The sequence below is a fragment of the Mytilus californianus genome, unplaced genomic scaffold (genome assembly GCF_021869535.1).
Source record: "Mytilus californianus isolate M0D057914Y unplaced genomic scaffold, xbMytCali1.0.p SCAF_11, whole genome shotgun sequence".
NCBI lineage: Eukaryota > Metazoa > Mollusca > Bivalvia > Mytilida > Mytilidae > Mytilus > Mytilus californianus.
In genome coordinates, this window is record NW_026262593.1 from 46,130,047 (window position 1) to 46,146,453 (window position 16,407).

Sequence of the window (16,407 nt, forward strand, 5' to 3'; positions counted from 1 at the left end):
CCAATGCGAAGTGGTTTGAAAAGTCTGTGACTTGCAATATCCGAAATGATAGTTGTAAGTTTGTATTGGTTTGAATGAGGGATTGTAACAGTGGTTTCCAAACATAAATTGAACAGAGAATGAAGTTTTAAAAGGGGTAATGAATGAAGTTTCGTGCGAATGTGATGAATACCTAACGGCTTTTGTATAAAAGATACTGATATATAAAGTCATTTGCAATTTTAATTCAAAGTAAATGCAGCATGGAAAATATGTCATATGAGATAGATGGTGACCAGAACTACTTTAAGATACATCTCTTAACAATGTTAGACAATATGATTCTATTTTACTCAACGGTAAAAAAAACCCCGGTAAACTAGTCTTAATGGATACCCCATATCCTTTGTTTTTCTATTAATGACAGTTAAGTCAAAGATACTGAAATGCAAAGCAAATCCAAAGCTAATGAAGAGGGAACTGTAACATAGTCCCCAAAATGCTACACTACTTATTGTTATTGATTTCGGCGGGTATTAGTGAACCGCAAATTCTATGTGTTCAGTGAAATAAAAAATAGAAAAAGGTTTTAATTCAAAATATTCTAAAACAAATATCCATGAAAACTGGTATCCACAAAAATACTGAATCTACATTTCATAGAAAAATATTACTAGCAAACATTTGTGTCACATTTTAAACAGTAATGAAAAAATTAAATTAATTTCTGAATATACAATGCATTGATGCTGATGCTAATATTTGTATGAATTATTGAAGCTTTATGGTAAATACTTATATTAAAATGGACTTTACTAGAAAAATATATGTAACAACAATGACAATGATGATGATGTCAATCAAACTGGTTGCTCTTGCAACATTGATTGCAGGTGACACAATAAAATGTGAAAACAATCTTACCGATGCTGTGTGCCTTTTCGTTGGTTCTTTTCTACCCACTGGAAAGCCAGTGTCGGCCTCCCACACAATCATGTAACCATCTTCAGATCCTATAGCTACATAGAGTCTATTTTCACTTTGTTCGACTGCTAGACTTGTACCTTCACATGATGTGCTCAAGTGATCTCGTCTATACATAAATCCAAGTTTTACTCCTTTTGTTACTCTCTGATCACATTTGCCAGTAGGTATATCCCAAAACACAACCCGAAGATGAGTTGTGACCATCATGACATTTCCTTGATAGGGGCAGACAACTTCTCCTAGATGTGGAATATTTGTTAGAATTCGATTACACGGCATTAGTCCTCCGGTAGCTTGTGTTTTGTCTATAGCATAAAACCTGTGTCTATGAGACTGTGGTAAAAATCCTCCACCTTGTTTACGGCATGAAGTTTGGATATCGGCATATTCTTTTTCAAGAATTTTAACTCTTACTATTAGATAGCGTTCTGATTTACTTATGGACAGATCAATACTTTCATAAGCCAGCTTCTGCTTCAACAGAAAGGAAGTTTTGGGCTTGAGAAGAACGATATCTATTATTTCAACAAAATGATTGTTTTCACCAGTTTTCAGGAGATATAATGTCTTATGGTTTTCTCCCTGACAAAAACTTAGAACATTTCTAGCTCTCATGCTCATTTTCTCCAATCCTTTTTCGAAATCAAGCCCTTTTAATAAATGAACTTGATTGTCTAAAACAATACACATTGAATTAATTGTTGCTGATACTTTGTGACCAGTGATTCCAATGTAGATTTTTTTTTGTAGTTGAACACTATCCAATGACCAGATCCTCAAATGTTTGTCTTCTGAAGTGGTTATAATGCATTGTCCTTTAAAGTCAACTTCAAAACCAATGATATCCTTCTGTGCCATCAATTCTGAACCCTCTCCATTGGCCTCTGTTTTAGATGATTGATTACCATAAGTATTTAGAAATGTTGTTAGCTCCCAAACTTTTGCTGTATTCTTTTTGCTTACTGTAACAACTTGATCTTCAAGAACTGCCACTTTCACGATTTCATTATTTTCAGCCTTGAAATCCCCAAAGTGTTTCCCTGTCTGTGCTTTGTACATAATTATCTGCCCTTGGTTGTCACCTATGAAGACTAAATCGTTTATCCAGCTCACTCCAAAGCTTGTTATAGTATTATCTATATTCAATTGTTGGACAACCTCCCCATTAGAAATGTCGTAAACAGCTACAAAGCCTTGTTCCAGCCAAATGGCTGCCAGTGCATGGGAATGTGCCACAGATAACTGCATTAATTTAGAAGAGCAGTACTCGAGGATAGTTATCTTGACCTCATCTAGGTTAACAACTGTCAAAGTTCCATCTGTTTCTCTATTACTACTTACTACAAGCAGGTTCTCATTAAAACCAACTGCAGCAAGGCCTCTGGTAAAAGGATGATAAGTTTTCACCATTTTTCCATTTTCTGCAGCACCAACAACATGGATTCTAACAACTCCATCTTTTTCATTTTCCTTTTCACTTACAACAGTATTAATAGTGAAAATAATCTTTAAATTGTCAATACTTGTAGTAATAATGTTAGAAACATCACTTGCTTCTTCTCCCAATGTGATGAAGTCAACTTTCTTGAAGCTGTTTGTATCCAATATTAGAACATCACCATTGCTAAATAAAATTGTCAAATGTAAGAAATCGGTACTTAGACAACTCATTGTAGGATACATCGATTTCCCTAGATCTTCAAACATATCGGAAAACCTCTTCATGTTTGTAACTTGATTGTGTAAATGGAATATCTGAAAGCTGTCTCTGCCTAAGTTTATAACTCTTTTCTCAGAATGATCCAATATGGGTGGCATTATTGCATTGAATTCCTTGTTGTGGCTTAATTGGTAAACATCATTATTAATGGAATCATAAACTAAGTACCCTTTTTCATCACCATCTCCCTCTTTCACATTTGTCATCAAAACTGATTCTGAACCACTTGAAATGATATCATCAACATCATCATAAATCTTCAAAAGATCTGAAGAAGCATCTTTTCTTGGTGCCAGACATGGAAATACTGGTATAAGTAAGGGAGACTCACTAGAGTAGACTGTATCTTCAGCTTGCTGGAGTAATTCCTTTAGATATTTCTGACTCTCGTCTACATGTAAATGCGAAAGTAAATTGATTGAAAGGTTTGTTCCACTGCCATTTCCTGATTTCCCTGAGACAAGGAAGTAATTTCTTAATAGGGCCACCTCTTCATCGTCTGTTTTGTCCAAATATGCTGTCATGTCATCCACCCAGGTTGATAATGGCAATGATTGTATTCTCACTGTCAAAAATTTCAAATTACAAAAGCATTTTGACTTGGCAATGGAAGGATCTATCTGATTTCCTGCATGGGTAATGTGATATGGAACAGCTAACAGTTTTCGTTGATTCTTCACAACAAGTGGTTGTTTTGTGACTTGTCTATCTGCTTTCTCCACTGTCCGTTTTCGTCTGTGAAGGGTTATGTCCCTTTGTATACCATCATTGGCAATGAAATATTGTGCCAATACCTTGTGTAATTTTTTGCCTGCACTACCAGTTGCATATCTTCCATGAGCTGTCTCAATGAACTGCCTATGATACCAATTCAATGTTGTTTTACCAAATGATCTTCTCTCAACAATATATTCTCTAAGATCATGTCTTATCCTTGCTACAAGTACTGGTGGCATTTGTACAATGCCAGGCACTGGGGGATCATGATAGCGGTATATATCATCTAATACTTCATCATCACAGGATAACACATCCTCCCATTCAAGATCAGAAATTCCATTGTAAGCAACTGTAATGTAACCTAGAGCATGGCTTATTAGAACTTGCCCAAATTTCTTTTCCATGTTTTCAAACAGCAGATTTATGGCTCCTTGTACTGAATCTTTCAAATTTAGAGCAATAATTGGTGTGTATGAGTTCCAGTTAACAGCCTCATCGAGGATTAGTTTTAGAAACAATGGACCTCGGCATTTTCTGAATGCTCTGACAAGCTTGTTTTTTTGAATTTGTGTGACAGTTCTCTTCTTTTTTGCTAGATATATATCAATCATGTCAAAGCATGTATCATCTGGTAAAGCTGGAACTTCTACAAAGTTGGTGGTATCTGGAAACAGTTTCTTTAATGTGTCCAAAATTTCATGTTCTCCAGGTACTGTTGATACAATCATCCTCAAGTTTGATGGGAGCACTGCAGGCAGCCAATTTAACAAGTAGGAATCATCTTTTGCTGTAAGCTGATCTAGAGAGTCCAAAAGAATAACAATTGGCTTTTTCACCTTCGCTGACACACGACGTAAGAGTCTTGGCATATATTCGACTAATTTTTTCATATTTTTGCAACCTACTGGCTCCATCAATAGTTTTGCACAGTCAGCAAGTTGTCCACAAATTCCATATAGTACATCATATATGTTCAAACTATAAGGAGATGTGCCTAAAAATCTAATGATTCCAATGTGAGGCTCCTCTTTAAACCATTCTGGGAGACTCTGCAAAATTTTTGACATAACAGATGTTTTTCCGGCACCTGATGGAGCATATATAATAAGTGGCCTTCTGGACTTGTCCATGAGTATATATTCTTTTGATTGTTGTAATACATCATCTCTACCACAGAAAGTCTCGCATTTAAGTTTACAAAAGTGCTGATGGTGAAGTACTTCTTGATAGTCTGTGTAATATTCTGTTCTTATCAGACCTTTTTGGTCTTCTCTGGCCTTATCAATAAGTTCACAAATGTCCTTGATAAGATCGGCACAAAGATGCCTGATATAATCACGTTGCTCCACATGTTTTTCAGGATCAATTCCACCAGTATGCCATTTAACTTGATACTGATGGATTCGGCCAGATTTTTTCAAAGCAGATGGAATTTGTTTTCTTATTTTCTCTCTAAGCAACCTTGCTTCTCCATCAAATACCATCTAAAAGTAGAGTTTTCAGAAATAGTAGAATGTTTTCATGACAAGTTGGAAAATGTTAGAACATCTTAATAAGTATTACTTGAATATTTTCATGACATAGTGCATTTGATGATACTCATTCGGGTTAAAAATTAGGCACACTTTATTTGTCTTTGAAACTTTCAATATCTTAAGAAAAAGAAAACACATTACACGTGAAATTGATACTAGTATATAAAATTGATAATGGAAATAGGGAAAACGTCAAAGAGACAACAACCCGACCAAAGAGCCGAAAATAGCCCAATGCCAACATGTATGTAGTTTATATATGTAACACTCTCAAAAGTGTCAATTCCCCAAAACGTGTCCGATTCCCCAAAACGTGTCTATTTCGCAAAAACGTGTCCTCAAAATCCCAATTCCCTCAAAAGTGTCCGATTTCATTACCCAAATGTGGCAATTTTTAAAAAAAAACAACAACGTCTCAAAACTTTTAGCGCTAATACGTCAATAACATTTACAACAATTCCGGGGATCCATAAAAAAAGACACGATTGTGCATGTTGGGTTTCGGTTGGATTCTAAAAAAGATAACAGTCGTCATCAAAGGACATGAATGATGTTTTTAGGCACTATTACCGGAAATGAAAAAAAGTAACGGAGTTGAAAGAGTAAGACTTATAAGCATTAGTTTATTTAATGCTGGTTGTTTTTATTTCAGTGGCAAATATTTCATGCATATTTTGAGCGAACATGAAAGTTGTAATTGATTGGTTTTATACAGTTAAATCTATCGTTTACTAAGCGATTTCTTTTGTGTTATAGACTCCGGTGATGTCTTATTACATGCACGAATTATTTTTATCAGTTTCTTTTTTATTATGTGGCAATTGTTTGGGTTTTAGCATTACTAAATAGCCATTGATAATAAAAATACAATTATATGTACTAGTATAAGCATCCTTGGTACCACACCTTATAATTTATAATCGTTCATTACTTACTATCATTAATGAAATAAATGATTTGTGAAAGATGTATTCATCGACTTACTGAAAATAATTGATTGATTCATTGTTGGTTGCTTAAAATTCAGTGGCAAATATTTCATGCATATTCAGGACGAGAACATATTTAAAGTAAAAACAACAGATACATGTAGGACTATAATAAAGACACTCTCCGTAAACGAGGCTTTGGATTTTACGTCCCCAATATCACCGGACGTGGCTGCGTACTTTTACATCCAAACGGACGCCCGACAGATGGCAGGGTTTAACTGTCAGTTTGAAGAAGGCCTAGTTGACCGAATTCTATTCTCCAGTCACACTTCGATGAAGGATAATAGACACGTTTGGGGGAATGGGTACGATTTGTCGCTCTTTAGCACCTGGACAAGTTTTGCAGTTCAGTGACGTCAAAAGGACACGTGTGGATGAAGGGGACACGCTTGGAGGAGGGAAGGGGATTAACACGTTTCTGAGAGTTACATATTTAACAGATATTTGATTAGTCTATATTACCTTTCTGGCAATATAGGAACAAGAATATGAAGTTTGTATGCAGAAATAGTATAAGTCAGTTGTTATTTATAACAAACAGTCTAATTTTTTTTTTCTTAAATTACAACTTACAATGTTTATAAACAGTTTTTAATTTAAGTTTTGTTATTAGGAAAAAGATGGTTACAATTTTACAATTCTAGTTGCTTGGAGATCTAATCATTTTCTGTTTTGACTATATAGATGTAGTTGCCAATATCTTTTTATTATCACCGCCTTTGTGGTCTCACGGTAGCGTATTTTCCTCGAGTAAGAGAGGTCTTGGTTTCGATTTTAAATTGGTATTTGCCATTTCTCCGCTGAGCATGTAGCATTAAGGAGTTAGAGCAAAGACTGGTCGGCTCGGAGTCAGAATAATTTGTCCGGGTAACTTGATATGTCTTCCTGTGGACTGTTACCTTGTGAACTAGTACGTTCAAAATACGGCTCTGCATATCGGTCTAGTACAAATCAGGGTTAATATTCATATTACATTAACATGTTATCGTCCTGAATATGCAAATCAATATGCCACTTGACGTTAAGCAGCCATCCATCACCATTATCATCATCTTTTATTATCACCTATTATCCTACAAAAGAATTGACAGGTGTTTCAATAGTATAAGTACCTTTCCATTTTCCATTGTAGTGTCACAGTATTTTTTAATTGTATCATCTGTGATATCCAAGCCATGTAAGTCTCTCTGATAGGTACTGGTATGAAGATTGGGTTCTTTGGAATTCAAAATGCCTTTATTGACTTCAATCTCAGTCACTGAAATATACATTTATGAAATAAACTAGATACCATTGAGATGGGAGCCATCTATGTGGGCCCCGCTGTGAATAATGTGTGGTAAAAAAATTGTATCTTTATCATTGCACATGGGGTTGTCAACTTAAACCAAAGTTTTTGACCTTGACCTTTCACCTAGGAAATTGTACATAAATTATGACACACCCTCTGGTGTTGGTTTATATACATGTCAAGTATAAATTTTGAATCATAACGGTTCTCAAGATATAGAGCGGACACGATCTTTACCATAGGACATGGGGTTGTCAACTAAAACCAAAGTTTTTGACCTTGACCTTTGACCTAGGAAGTTGTACATACCTTTTGACACACCCTCTGGTGTTGGTTAATATACAGGTCAAGTATAAACTTTGAAAACATAACGGTTCTCTAAATATAGAGCCGACACAATTTGTTACGGACGGACGGACGGACAGACTGATCACTATAGAGCGTCCACCATTCGGCGGGGCCCTAATAATAATGGGTTACACAGAACCCTGAGTTTAATCTGCAACTTCTGAGTCCTTTTATTATATAAATACAGCAAAACATAAAACGACTGACAAATGCATGAATTTAAGAAGATTTGGGTTGTAACAGACTAGAATTTTATGCAAAATTTTCGGAACGATCATCATTATTCCTGCTAAATAAAGGCAACAGTAGTATACCGGTGTTCAAAAGTCATAAATCGATTAAAGGAAAACAAATCCGGGTTACAAACTTAAACCGAGGGAAACATATCAACTATAAGAGGAAAACAAAGGAACAACAGTACCACTGAAGTGCAACCAAAACAAACGCCCTTAGCACTGCTGGTTCAATAACTTTTTTGCAATATGAATTAAAGGAGATGCAAAGTCCACTTAAATGCAAAAGCAACCCTAATAACACAGAACAAATAATCTAGAGGTCTAAAAAAAAGTCTTCATCAATGGACAGATGTCTATACAGTATGTAAACCTCTTAATTAGTCAGTGTTTAGAAAAGTTACATTATATGCAATGTTTCATAGTTAAGTTAGAATAAAGTATTCTCTAATTCTTCGTCAATTTATCCCTTTCTGCACCCATTGTATAAAAAAAGATTTAATCAACGTGTGGTTCGTTTGATCTCAGTTCTTCATTGGTTAAAATCCGATTATGACGTAGGATTTTCTTGCTTTCCTCTGAATTTCCTATTGTGACGGCATGAAAAAAGGCGACCATGCCTGATGACGTCACATAGAAAGAACACATCTTTTTGCAGATCATTCAAAAAGAAGGAAGAAGTTTGCCTGCATATTGTTTGAAAATCATTAGAGAAAGAGATTCCACCACCAAATCTCGTGTAATACGATATTTATCCACTCTCGACAGTTAAATTTTAAATATTTAAAACGCTCGGCGAGCCTCGCGTTTTAAATTTGAAAATTTAACTGTCTCGAGTGGATAAATATCGTATCACACTCGATGCAGTGGTAGAATCTATATTTATCTAATTTTTATCTCATTCTGTAATATTCCTATTTAGACCTATGTAATGCCTTCAAGCAAATAATAAACCATAAATGCTTTTCACAAATGCATTTTAAAATTGGTTTTTATTATGTAGACTTTTATCTTTATATACTTTTGAAATATACATTAGGGCTGTTCAAGGATTAAACATATGGAGGGCATGGGGGAGTGGTGAAAGTACTTCTTGAAGGCATACAAGAAACATTTAAATGTACTTACAATTCTTACAAAATTTGAAGGAAAATAAAATGACCCATATCTAATAATTTTATTGCCTCCAATCCTCCCCACTCAATCAAATATTGATCAGACCTAAAAACAATATAGATACTACATTTTTTATGAATGCATGGTAATTCTATATTCTGAAATTATTTAATCGGAGTTTTTTTTTCTAAAAGGATTATAACCTGAATAAAAATATTTGTGAAGTTTGTCCTTGCTGAATTGTTTCGATTTACAGGCTAATGTTGCTGCTTTCCTTAGAACTGTCTGTAGAGATTTAAAGGTTTCCGCCCAACCCATTGCATCTTTAGCTCTTTGTTCTTCACATCCAGAAGTGTAATCTCCAAAGAATGTAAACTGTGATCTGATTGGCTGAAAGAATTAAGATTAAAAACAGTAACAAGGTTATAGCAGAGTAAGAATAAATAATACCTATTAAGTCATTCACTGTCTTTGAAAGGTGCTAAATAGTCAGCATGAAATAAATCAACCCCTCAAGAGTCTCCAATCATAAACTGGTCACTTTTACAAATAATTTTGTTTGTCTTTATATAGCTTCAAAGAGAGAAACTTGAATATCAGTTTTTTTTAAATCAAGACCAGCTTGTTGCTGCGCATGTTTTTCTTCTATCAAACATTAAAAAAGAACATTAACACTAGACCCCTATGAATGATATTTGATTTATCATACATATAAATATATATCAATAGTCATTATTACATCAATAGATATTTTGTTTCTATTTTAGAAGATAAAATGAAGTTGACTTGATAAGTTCAAATCAAAATTATCAACCTCAGTTCATAAAGTATATCACTTGATATCAGTGCTACGGTTCAGGACAAAGTTTTTACCAGCAAGCAAACCAAATTTGAAACTGTAACGTGAAATTTTGTTAAACGCTGAGGATACTTATAAATACATTTGGAAGCACAATACCAAAATCAACAATACCTGTAAAATGTACAGTGGTGGTTTAGCATTTTCATCTAATAAATACCAAATATCCAATAGTTTGGTATCAGATAAAGAGTTTTTCTCGGCAAGTTTCTTTATGGTATCAAATTCTTCCTTATCAATTTCTACTGGGATTGGTCTAAATCCATATCTGTCACCTGATATAAACTAAAGTATAATAAAAAAAAAGCGTACAAACAATGAAATTTAAAATACATTTTACATGTCTCAAAGTTTATAATAAATCAGTAGTGATATTTTAACTATGAAAATAGGTTTATAAAGACCAATTCCGTTTTTACATATAACTGTACAGTTAAATTGTTGAGCTAAGTAAAACTTTGTCATTTCTATTTTTCTCTTAACAATATCTAAAACAAATGTTTACAAAGAAAGTGGAAGACAAAGTTCATGATTATCTGTCTGTTAGATTGAATGTCAGATTTGCATATAATTTCTTGCATTTCAATAGCTTTTTATTCTGCTTCATACTTAAGGTATCCTGGATCCTATCTTAATCATATCTCTGTTTTCAAAAAGGAGTTACTTCCCCTCTCCTGATATCATAAATACGCAAGTCACCATTCCAGTTGCCAAAATTTAGAAATGTTATATATTTTTTGTTTAATAATGTGTTGATAAAATGCCATTATTGAGTTGTGTGTTGCTTAAATTGTTACTTTTGTTATTGATGAATTGTAAAGTAATTATCTCCCTTTCTGTCATTATACAGTACATTTCTTAAAAGAAATACTGCTATAATATAAAAAAGTAAATCCATAAATAAAAGTGCAACGCTAATGAAATGAAAAATATGGTCATAAACATCAAGTGGTAAAGGTCCAAGCTCATTCATTGCAAAGAAGAACGGAAAAAAAACCGTCCATTGTTTAATTATGCAGAAATGTGATCGACTTCGTCCATATTGAGACATTTTCTCAGCTTGGATCCACTGACGTCATCACGATCACGTGACCGATATCTAATTAAAAATCAAAGATTACGACAAGCGCTGGATTATTTGACCATAAAAAGGCCGTTTAATGAGGTTTTGACAAGAAAAATTTATTAAAATATGTTTTTTGACCAATATAAATTAATTAATTAAAAAAAAAAAAAAAAAAAAATGTGTCACGTCTCCTTTAAAGGCAATGCAACCACCCATATTCAGTTAATTTGAGTATCTACCATCCCCCAACCCGATAAATTTTGGAAGAGCTTTTAGTTCATTAGAGTGAATACATTTTGAAACTTTAGTAGTATACTAGTAGTTTTGATTGGATGTCTTTCAACTTACAATGAAATTAGGTCCTAAAGAAAGGTTCTGACAATTTTCCACCTCTAGCAAACAAATTTTTTCCACAGAATGCTCATTTTGGCTATCATCTGTTACACCCCAGCGCATATCTACAATCTGAAAGTCAAGGTCATATTTGGCACAATACTCCTTCAGGAATGGATTGACATCTCTGACGATGGCATTTCTTTCAGCTCTCATATCTGAATAATAAATATAAAAATATAACCCAAACCAAAAGAAAAGGATTTTTAAAGTCTTAACAGAGCCAGTCTCCTCCCTTTGCTTTTTATTTATATGATTTAAAGAGAAATATAATAAAAATCTGATATATAATTCATATTTTAAATGTGCCTTGTGATTTCAGAGATGATTAATTAATTTACTCTGGCAGTCATTTCCTACATCTGATAGAAAACATGTTCATAGAGACCTCACAGACATTATTCATCCGCTAAGGTCAGACTTACTTAAGAGCAGTTAACAAATAGTTATTGAGATTTTTATGGAATCTTTGGGGTGTCATGCTTTCCATCCAACGTTTTGTAGTGCAAACTCATTCTATTAATTCTCTAACAAGTTCTAACATCCACTACAAAATTTATAGCTAGCTACTGAACACCTTGAGTGAAGAATAAAAACAGTTATGTTATTTATACACACATTATTAATAACCTCTGCTTGCTAAAGGTGGTACCGAACACTACAGGGAGATAACTCTGTAAAATCAGCTAAACGCTTTAATCACGTTGTATTGTTAAGGAAATAATAAGCTTCTCAATGATCAAAATCAGTGTTGGTCAAACTGCTATATATCCAATGAATTTTTCCGAGAAAATGTGTGATTCAAGTTTTTGAAATTTTCATATTGTTGTCAAAGGGTCAAAGTAGAAATACATATCAGAAAATAAGGAAAGTTTATAAATATAATAATAGTTATGGAAGGAGGAAGGTTCGACAAATAATTTATCTATCCCTCATATAATAGCACCTCCTTACATGGGCTACATTAGTGTGATACATACCAGAAAAAGTAGAGCTCATAAATATCCTAACAGTAGAGTGAGGTAAATTAGGTAAATCATCCAAACATCCTTCCAATAACCTCTCAAACTTAGCTTCAGCTTTCTTTATCTGTTCTTCTGTTGTTTTATCTGCAAAAAAATCCATGAAATTTATATTTACCTGTTATTTAGCATTACACTGAAGATGATCACTATTTTTACATAACATAAATATAACACAATTTGAAATTATCTCTTCCTAAAAGGATTGCTTTTCAGAATATTTTTAATCAATCAGTTTTTGGTACACAGTTCTGTAGAAGTGTATCTTCCTTTTTCGGTGCTTAATAAAGGCAACAGTAGTATACCGCTGTTCGAAATTCATAAATCGATTGAGAAAAAAAAAACAAATCCGGGTTACAAACTAAAACTGAGTGGAACACATCAAATATAAGAGGAGAACTACGACACAACAGAAACACAACATTAAAATGTAACACACACAGAGACGAACTATAATATAACAATGGCCATTTTCCTGATTGGTAAAGGACATTTTAAGAAAAAAATGGTGGGTTGAACCTGGTTTTGTGGCTAGCCAAACCTCCCGCTTTTATGGCAATGTTAAATATGACATTAAAATGACAACATTACATGACAGAACTACAATACAAATAAATGGGAGAAAAAAATAGGACAGAGAAACATTACTAAGATAACATTATATTCTAATTGTAACAACACTTTGTATCCTTTAGTTTTAGTTTAAATATATTTTTTACTATATTAAAGCGAAATGGATTAAACACAAGTAAATCAAAATTATGAAGTCTTCTCCATAATACATTTGTGAATATGTACAATAATAATATAATGAGCATGCATGTAAAGCAAATAGTTTATATGATATAATACGAGCTATAGGTAATTAGTTCTTTTTGATAACTGTTTCAAATCAAATATTTTGGATAAAAGTTTGAATTTGAAGGGAACAATGTAAACATTCTGCAAACTTGTATTCGTTATTGACTTCACAAACAAAACTCTACGAAAATGCATTGTCAACGTTATAAACAATGGGATATAAGGTCAGTGACTGTATATATCACAAAGGAATATCTGTTGGATGTTGAATGTGTACTGATAGATATTTTAGTCTTAAAATGCATGATTTTTTCATTAGTTGTTATTCGCTTTGAACTAGCTGTCAGTAACTGCGAGTACTCTCAGATCTGTACTTAATGTCTTTCTGTTGTGTGGATGTATAAGTACCCGTCCACGTCCACTCTGTTTTTTTTTTGTTAGATGTATTTCTATTTGTATCCATCTGATGAGTTAAGCCTTTTTCGACTGATTTTTATAGTTTGTTCTTATGCTGTTCTGTTACACCACTGTCCCAGGTTAGGGAGAGGGTTGGCGCCTTCAAACGAGTTTAACCCCGCCACATTCTGTATGAGACTGTCTTAAGTCAGGAGCCTGTAATTCAGTGGTTGTCGTTTGTTGCTGTGTAACATATTTGTTCATTATTTAGAACATTAATTAAGCCGTTAGTTAAATCGTTTGAATTGTTTTACATTTGTCATTTCGGGGCCTTTTCTAGCTGACTATGTGGTATTGGCTTTACTCATTGTTGAAGGCCGTACGGTGACCTATAGTTGTTAATGTCTGTGTCGTTTGGTCTCTTGTGGAGAGTTGTCTCATTAGCAATCATACACATCTTCTTATTTTTATATGGTCAATGTAATTTGACTGGAAAAAATAGCACATTTATTGTATAATTGTCCATTGTTTATAATGAGATACATTCCATTTCGAAAAAATTTCTATACAGCACAATGCTATCAGAAATATATAGGAACTTACTTTCTTCTTTACTTGTCGTTGGCTGTATATTTCTGCAAAAGATAAATATCTAATCTTTGTTGTGGTAAAATTAAAGTACATAACAAGTTAAACACAATACAATACAGTGCTCCAGCTAGAAATTGAAAGGGGCAGGGTGCTAGTGGAGGGCAGGGCACTTTTTAAGGCTAGGAAAAGGCACTGCTCAATTTTTTTGTTTGGTCTACGTTTCTGTGTGTATCCATCTTGGCTTTTGATCACATGTTCGCATTGATTTTTTTACTGTATATGTTGACAATAAAGATGCATATGTTCTTGTATTGATTGTTTATTCTATAAAATTTTCATTAGATAAGTCATTCATACATTGTCATAATACATGGCAATACACATTCAAACATCACATCTGAATATACAGAGTAAAGACAAGATGTACAGGAAGTCATATCAATGTTGAATGTAGATGACTAAATGTGAGGAAAATTTCTTATATGTGCATGATATTTTAAAGAACTAAGTTTTCGTCTCACAGAAAGTAGAACATCACAGGAACTGAAGTAATGTCATATTATATGGATCTACCAGATGAAGCTTGGTGTCATAAATCACAAAGCTGTAACTGCTTAAATTATACCTTCACACTGATATGACACTATAGTATAAGAAAGAACTAGATATTCTGTCTTGTCATTATAGACTTTTGACTTTGAATACCTTAGAAGTATAATTTTTTGGTGATTTCAGTAGAATTAATTTCAATACACACTCTAAAATGGAATTTGAATGTATGAAATGATGTTTTACAGCCAAATGAAACTTCAAATTTAAAAATAAGTTGAAAATGTTTTATTTATTTGAATGGCCAAGTTTTACTATAAAACACGTGTACGTGAATCTTTTTGAAAAAGAAAATACTTCATATCATCGAAATCTTCATAAATGTATGAGAATTCAGGGAAAGTATAAACAAATACTTTTTTGTTACGTGGTCCATGTGCTCTGCGTTGATTGTTTATAAATTTTATTGTCACGATCCGGTAATGTTATCAATCACTATATGCAATAGTGTTTGTCGATAAAATGTTACAGATTCGTTATAAATATATATTAAAAAAAAAAAACGTGCAGTTTAGAATATATGCATGCATTTGTTCAATAATTTGGATAATATTAAGATTACAAGAAACTCGTTTCATATGACTAATGACAAGGATGAGAACATGTTATTGTGATTTGAATACTCAATCTGCATTTTAAGTGACAGATGAACATACTGAGCCAGATTTAGAAACTATCTCACACGATAATAGTTTGCCAGGAGACATGTAAGCACAACACAACACATTATTTTTACCCTAAACCTCTTAGGTTTTGCATTTACTGCCGAATATAGCATGTGTACTGAAGTATCAACAAATACTAATTTAGTCTTTTAATTTTACAAAATTAGGGATTAGATCTATAACCTCCATCATGCAAGATAAACACCCTATCATGATGAAACAATACTGAGATCTTCACAACTCAGCTCAATATACAGACAATTTCAATTGATATCTTATAGTGTGTCTTTTTATGGTGTAATGTTACAATATTTTCGCAGATTAGGGTGAAGCTTGGTGCCTGTTCAAACGTTTATGCCCGCTGCATTTTATGCATCTGTCTGCAGACAAGAGCCGGGTATTCAATGGAAGTCGTTAGATGGTTTGGTTCATAGTGGTTTCCATTTGTTTTTATTATAATTTGACTAGACCGCTAGTTTTCCAGTTTGATTTATTTCACACCTGTCATTGTGGAACCCTTTAAAGGTTGCTGTTCGGTCTGAACCAAGGCATTATGTTGAAGGAAATACTTGGATCTATGATTATAAACTTTTTATACATTGTGACTTGGATGGAGAGCTGTCTCATTGGCACTCATACCACATCTTCTTAATTGTTGGTGTGGTTCACAGGGGTTTCTCGTTTCTTGTTTTTACATAGATTAGAATGTTGTTTTTTTGTTTGATTTGTTTAACACTAGTGCTTTTTTCTTAATATCTTGCTGTTCGGTGTAAGCCAAGGCTCTGTGTTGAAGGCCGTACTTTGACCTATATTTGGTAACGTTTTAAACATTGCTACTTGGATGGAGAACTGTCTCATTGGCACTCATACCACATCTTCTTATTTATAAGGATTGGATATAAAGTGCGTACACAAGTTTCAGAAAGATGGAAAAGAGTAAAACTATGTTGATTTATTGTTGTTTGCTTTACATCCAGTGACAAATATTTCATGAATGTCCAGGACGAGAACAAATAAATAAGATAATAAGGTTCTGTAACATGAGTCAACTTACATCCAGTCACCCTTAGGTAAGGTAAAGTTA

General features: G+C 33.4%; 1 protein-coding gene across 1 annotated transcript in view; it reads right to left on the reverse strand.

Moving 5' to 3' along the window:
* The window catches only part of LOC127720929 (NACHT domain- and WD repeat-containing protein 1-like), a 34,821-nt gene extending 19,861 nt beyond the window's left edge, over positions 1-14,960 (reverse strand). The window contains exons 1-8 of the mRNA XM_052227665.1: positions 14,956-14,960; positions 14,062-14,093; positions 12,220-12,348; positions 11,195-11,397; positions 9,895-10,065; positions 9,125-9,311; positions 7,046-7,191; positions 904-4,890 (exon numbers count right to left, since the gene is read on the reverse strand). Coding sequence (XP_052083625.1) covers positions 904-4,890; positions 7,046-7,191; positions 9,125-9,311; positions 9,895-10,065; positions 11,195-11,397; positions 12,220-12,348; positions 14,062-14,093; positions 14,956-14,960 — 4,860 coding nt within the window. The remainder of the gene's footprint in view (positions 1-903; positions 4,891-7,045; positions 7,192-9,124; positions 9,312-9,894; positions 10,066-11,194; positions 11,398-12,219; positions 12,349-14,061; positions 14,094-14,955) is intronic.
* Positions 14,961-16,407: the final 1,447 nt, after the last annotated feature.